The 6046-nt window shown below is 58.0% G+C and overlaps 3 protein-coding genes across 3 annotated transcripts; all 3 read right to left on the reverse strand.

Annotated features, from left to right (window-relative positions):
- Positions 1 to 738: 738 nt before the first annotated feature.
- On the reverse strand, positions 739 to 2304 carry LOC112457633. Its single transcript, XM_025020806.1, has one exon. It carries the CDS (start codon positions 2302 to 2304, stop codon positions 739 to 741), a length of 1566 nt encoding a protein of 521 aa, XP_024876574.1.
- Positions 2305 to 2870: 566 nt separating this feature from the next.
- Positions 2871 to 4643, reverse strand: LOC112457634. Its single transcript, XM_025020807.1, has one exon. The coding sequence runs from the start codon at positions 4641 to 4643 to the stop codon at positions 2871 to 2873; it is 1773 nt and encodes a 590-aa protein (XP_024876575.1).
- A 42-nt stretch (positions 4644 to 4685) lies between these two features.
- On the reverse strand, positions 4686 to 5813 carry LOC112457635. The gene has a single exon (XM_025020808.1). It carries the CDS (start codon positions 5811 to 5813, stop codon positions 4686 to 4688), a length of 1128 nt encoding a protein of 375 aa, XP_024876576.1.
- Positions 5814 to 6046: the final 233 nt, after the last annotated feature.

Consider the following 6046-nt stretch of genomic DNA (forward strand, 5'->3'; position numbering starts at 1 on the left):
ACGGGGTCGTCACCTGTTTTCGAGTGCTTTGTATATAGCATGGATCGTTCCTTTGTTCTAGCGTTGTTGTTTGACTTTATTATCGATAACAATGTTAAAGTTTCTAGAAAGCTAATCCCGAAAGATCCATGCTATACCGAATATTACCTTGACAATTCTTATGCGACATTTTTGACGAACATTAGTCACTTTCACTTCATAAATTATTAGACCGAAATTTACTGCAAGCGTGCATGTGCTGACATGCAGCCGAACGCGACTTTGTCGCGATGCTAAGTTTGCGATCTCAAACATCCCGCCCGCCTCGTCATGCTTGACGAAACAAGACGGTGTGGTCGATGGCTCGCTCGATGAGGCGCCCGACGTCGCGGTAGAAAGAATCGATATGCGATCGATTTACATGAACGCGATTGTGGCACGTGGTGCAGGCGAGCACCGGCGGCGTGGTGCGCCTGCGCAGTGTCACACCGTGCGTCGATCCCGAGCGAGACACATAAATATTCGCGATGTATACGTAACGCGAGTTCGGTGATATGTAAAGTGAGGTGAAGTGAAGTGATGCGCGAAAGTGATTTCGTGTGTTGCACAAATCGTCGAGTCGAGTCGGAAAATCGAAATAAGCGCTTGCGTGATTTAACATGGGCAGAGGGCCGAAACAGACGAATACGTGACGTGAATGTGAAAAATTACAGGCTGAAGGCCGATGAAACAATAAAGTGACAGCGAGTGTCGGTGAGCTCACGCATCCGTCGGCGGCGGCTGGTCCTCAGCCCCCGGGAGAAGCACGAGCTTGCACAGCGGTCGCACGAGCTCTGACGTTGAGGTGCGGATTGTCGCCACGCGAACAATGCCATCGTCGCCGGGGTGCACTCGAATGATGCGGGCCAGCGGCCATCGACTCGGTGGCGTGCTTTCGGCGCGTACCAAGCACAGAGAGCCGACGGCAGGTGCGTCCTCGGGTTTGGTCCATTTTGAGCGAGATGTCATCCCGTTGATGTACTCGTGCGACCACCGTGACCAAAAGTGATCGCGCATCTTTTGGAGGTGTTGCCACCGTGAGAGTGAGCTCCCGGCGACGTCATTCAAGGCGGGTTCGGGCACGGCCAGAAGAGGAGCGCCGATCAAGAAGTGTCCTGGAGTGAGGGCGGATATGTCGTCCGGATCGTCGGACAAAGCCTGCAGCGGCCTGGAATTCAGGCAGGCTTCGACCTGAGCGAGGAAAGTGCTCATTTCCTCAAAGGTGAGCGTAATCTCCCCAATGACCCGACGGAGATGGAACTTCGTCGACTTGACGGCAGCCTCCCACAATCCGCCGAAGTGCGGTGCAGCCGGCGGGTTAAAATGCCATTTGACGCCTTCCGTGGCAGCGACGTGGGCAAGGCGACGGCCGTCGGCAGATGATGCTCGGAAGAGCTCTCGCAGGACTCGGTCGGCTCCCACAAAATTGGTGCCGCAATCCGAATACAGTTCCTCGCAGAGGCCCCGACGGGAGATGAAGCGATGGAAGGCGGCGAGGAAGGCTTCCGTCGTGTAGTCCGAGACGACGTCCAGATGCACCGCCTTGGTGCAGAGGCACACGAATACGGCGATGAACGCCTTGTGCGCTCGGTGTCCGCGGCCTTTGCTCGTGCGGATGAGGATCGGGCCGGCGTAGTCCAAGCCGGTCCGGAGGAATGGGCGCGCTGGCGTGACTCGGCCCCTCGGGAGGTTGCCCATCGGCGGTTGCGGTGCCGCGGCTCGCCAGCGGGTGCAGGTGATGCAGCGATGCAGCCGCTGTTTGACAACTGAGCGGCCTCGAGGGATCCAGAAGCGGAGGCGGAGCAAGCCGAGGGTGAGCTGCACTCCTCCGTGCAGAGTTCGACGGTGGCACGACTCAATGAGCAGCCGAGTGAGCCACGAGGACGGAGGTGCGATCATCGGATGTCGCTCATCGGTGGAAAGCATGGCATGCTTGAGGCGGCCTCCGACTCTCAGAACTCCGTGGTCATCCAAGAACGGACTCAGGCTCGCCAATGAACTTCGATGTGACACAGTGCGGTTTGTTGAAAGTGCTGTGATCTCGGAGGCGAAGTGCAGTGCTTGCACCACACGGAGCCAGAGAATCAGTGCGTTGTCGATCTCGTCCGATCGCAACGTGAGTGTGGTGGTGCGGGAAGCGGTGCGTCGCCAGCGAGAGCACCATGCTGTGACCCGTAGAAGCCGGTGCAGCGAGGAAAATCGGAGAAGCATCTCGGGTTCCTCCTCGACTTTCTCGGTGGCGACGTGAGCCGCGACTTTCTGTTCGGGCAGATTGGCGTCGGACATCACAAGGCACTCGCTCGGCCACAGAGATCGGTCCTCGCGAAGCCAGGCGGGTCCGGTCCACCACAGGGGGTGGTCCAGCAGTTCTCCTGGAGCGATCCCTCTGGAGGCGCAGTCCGCAGGGTTGTCCCGCCCGGGGACATGTTGCCATTGAGCCTCGCAGCTTCTGCTGGATGTGGGCCACGCGGTTCGCCACGTAAGTCTTCCAGCGGGAGGCGTGTCCCCGGATCCAGTGCAGTGTCACCTTTGAATCTGACCAGAGAAAAATGGGTGCTGCGGACAAACGTAACGTTGATCGAGTGTGACACGCGAGAGAAGTGAGCAAGGCGGCGGCAGTGAGTTCGAGGCGCGGTAGTGTCACCAGCTTGACCGGTGCCACCTTGTTTTTCGCGGCTAGCAAGTGCCACGGAGCCGCCTCGAGTGATGCGGAGATACACGGCCGCGGCGTATCCTCGCTCGGACGCGTCGGCAAAGCCGTGCAGCTCAACCAGCGCGTTCTCGTCTCCGCTGCCAAGCCAGCGGTTCACGCGCAGTTGAGATAGGAGAGGCAGTTCCTCGAGGAAAAGCCTTCAGCAGTCCGCGTCGGCGGAGGGAAGTGGATCGTCCCAATTCAGTCGCTGTAACCACGCGGACTGAATCAGAATTTTCGCGCGAATCACAACGGGAGCCAGCCATCCCAGAGGATCGAAGAGACGTGCGGTTTTCGAGAGAACGCGTTTTTTTGTGAACGACGTGACAGTGCGCGGATGAATCGCGAACGCGAATGTGTCTTCGGTCGGGTGCCACAACAGTCCGAGGGTAGAAAAACTTTCGCTTTCCCACGAGTGCGGTTTGTGGCGAAGTCGGTGCTCGGGAGGAATTCCCGACAGCACTTCCTCGTCGTTCGCGGCCCACTTTCGAAGCGGGAACCCGCCCGCCGTGCACAGCCCGCGGAGCTCGGTTTGTTTCGCGATCGCGAGTGACAAAGTGTTTGCGCCGACGTCGTCCACGTAAGTGTCCTCGCGCAATGTGATTGCTCCCTGCGGATATTGCGATTGTTCGTCGTGGGCCAGCTGTTTCAGCGTTCGGATGGCCAAGAAGGGCGCGCACGCGAGACCGTACGTCACCGTCAAGAGCCAGAACACGCACACGAGAGCGCGGAGGGTGCAACGCCAGAGTATGCACTGGTATTTCCTGTCGTCCGGGTGGATGAGGATCTGCCGGTACATCTTTTCGATGTCCGTGACGAAGGCGTAGCGGTGCCACCGCCAGCGCATCAGGACATCGGCTAGAGCGGGCAGCAGGTAGGCGCCCACAAGGAGGTGTTGGTTCAGCGACTCGCTGGACGTCGTCAGCTGCGACCCGTTGAATACCACCCTGAGCTTGGTGGAGGTGCTCGATTCTCGGAGCACACCATGGTGAGGTAGGTAGCACTCGGGCATGCTTTTGTAGTCTGGAGAATCGGAAGCTAACTCCATGTGTTTCAGCTCCTCGTATTCCCGCATGAACTGGCGGTAGAGCTCGCCAAACCGGGGGTCCTTCTCGCATTTCCGCTCCATTGCGGTGAGCAGGCGTTCAGCCGGTCGGCGTGTCTCCGACAACTTCGTCGGCTCCTTGGAGAACGGCAATCGGACCACGTACCTCCCCGTCTCCGTGCGAGAGTGCGTTTTCACGTAGAAGTCCTCGCATTTCTGTTCGTCAGGCGTGAGGGCGGCGGGAGCGGAAGGCTCTGCTTCTTGCTCCCAGAAGCGGCGCACGAGATCGGCCAACTCGTGGTCGGCCGTCGCTTGGAAGCTGCCGCGCGTGTGGAGGGCTGAGGGCTTCTGCGCGATCGGAGCGTGCGGTCCGCCCTTTCGAATGCCCTCTTCGAGGATGGTGGAGCACACTTCTGCTCCGAGAAGTAGCTCGACCGGGTCTCCAGCCAAAAACTGCGCATCGGCTAGAGGCAGCCCTTTGAGATGGGGCCACGTGGCGGGGCTCTTCGTCGCCGAGCCTTGGTAGAGAGAAAGACGGGGCAGCACGAACGCGACGGCGGTAATCGTGGCTCCGGTCGTCACGGACGTAAGGCTCACTGTCACCTTCCCGCGGGTTGACCCGGATTTCGACCCCCCGATTCCGAAAATCGACACGGCGGAGCGAGATCGTTGCAGGTGCAAGCGCTGCACGAGAGATTCGGCGACAATTGAGACCTCAGACCCTTGGTCGATGAGGGCTCGCACAGAGTGAGGGTTTCCATGGCGGTCGGCGATGGTCACTCGCGCGGTTGCGAGGAGGATCGCCTTGCGGTCGTCAGCAGAACGCACGGCGGACAGCGCGCTGACCTCGGTAAACGGCGACGCGGGAACGTAGGCTTCGTGAAGCATCGTGTGATGCCGAACCTTACACGTGAAACAGTTCTTTGACGATTAGCACTTCGCGACGGTGTGATTGCCAAGGCAATTAAAACACAGCCGACTAGACTCTACAACCGTCTTTCGCTCGGTGGCGGACTTGGCTTTAAAATCACTGCACGTCATCAGCGAGTGTTTCCCCTTGCACAGGGCGCACTGCGGATCGGAGTTGTCTTTCGACCCTTGTTTCGCGACGTGGGTCTTCGCGGACCGAGTGGAATCGGGAGCTTTCGCGGCGGTTTTTGGTCTCGCGGCGTTTAGCGTGAGAATGCGCTTTGACATGAAGTCCGTGAGCTTCTCGTGCTCCGGCGGCTCGACGGAGTCCGAGACAAATAATTCCCACTCGAGACGCGTACGCTGGTCGAAGAGCTCGACAACCAGATGGTTAAAGAGGTCCATTCTGTGGGACTTTATGGGCCTCCCAATGCTCTTCTGCGCATTGACTGCGGTGGTGACGGCGTTATGGATGCGGCTCAGCTCGTCAGCGGTTTCTCCCTTCATTTTCGCCACGGCGGTAAACGTGGCGAAGTTGGAGCGTATCAACTCCCGCTTGTTCTCAAAATGTTTATTCAGAATAGCCCACGCGCGGTCGTAATTGTCCCCGGTCACCGTTAATGAACTCACTAATTTTTCAGCGGGCCCTCGCAGACACGATCGGAGGTAATGGAGCCGTTCAACGTTCGAAATCGACGAATTCTCACCGATGACCGACTTGAAGAGGTCTCGAAACGACGGCCACTCCTCATACGCGCCCGAAAAGTTCCGCAACTGAATACGCGGCAGTGACGTTTTGGGAGCGTGATCGCTGTTTTGCTCCGTTCCGACCGGCATTCTAGGCGACGCGGGTTTGAGTTTACTTTCGAGCCCGAGAAGCAAACCGCGTTGATGCGCGTAAGCGTTCTCAACGGTGTCGACAAAGTCATTTTTTGCGTACTCACTCTCGCTGTAGAGTTGCCCGTAGCATGCCCGAATGAGGTCGTGATTTGACTCAAATTTGGCCCACAGGTCGTCGAGAATGCGGATGCGAGTGCTCACCGTGCCGAGGTTGAGCTTGTCTGCACCCAGCTTCCGGAGGTTGTCCATGGCGCGGGAGATGCGGCCGTGGATGTCGTACTGGCTGTTCAGCAAGGCGCTCTGATCCATGCTAATGTTGGCGGTCACTCGTTGAGGATGCACTCCCGAAGTCGCGGTTGCCGGTATGATCCGGCTCGAAAGACCAGAAATGTTCGAAAGCACGCGGTTGCGCGAGATAGCGCGAGGTAACGAGACGACCACAAAAGCAAGGAACACGTACCGAATTGCAAAATAAACAAATGTATTTAATAATGTTTAATATGTACAAGTATTTACAGTTCTTTCCCTTTTTCCAAGGAAGC

Source organism: Temnothorax curvispinosus, unplaced genomic scaffold (assembly GCF_003070985.1).
Source record: "Temnothorax curvispinosus isolate PA1 unplaced genomic scaffold, ASM307098v1 QBEX01008010.1, whole genome shotgun sequence".
NCBI lineage: Eukaryota > Metazoa > Arthropoda > Insecta > Hymenoptera > Formicidae > Temnothorax > Temnothorax curvispinosus.

Bases quoted from the DNA above. Each gene is read 5' to 3' on its own strand.
- LOC112457634 (XM_025020807.1), bottom strand. From the start codon at position 4,643: ATGCTTCACGAAGCCTACGTTCCCGCGTCGCCGTTTACCGAGGTCAGC.
- LOC112457635 (XM_025020808.1), bottom strand. From the start codon at position 5,813: ATGGATCAGAGCGCCTTGCTGAACAGCCAGTACGACATCCACGGCCGC.
- LOC112457633 (XM_025020806.1), bottom strand. From the start codon at position 2,304: ATGTCCGACGCCAATCTGCCCGAACAGAAAGTCGCGGCTCACGTCGCC.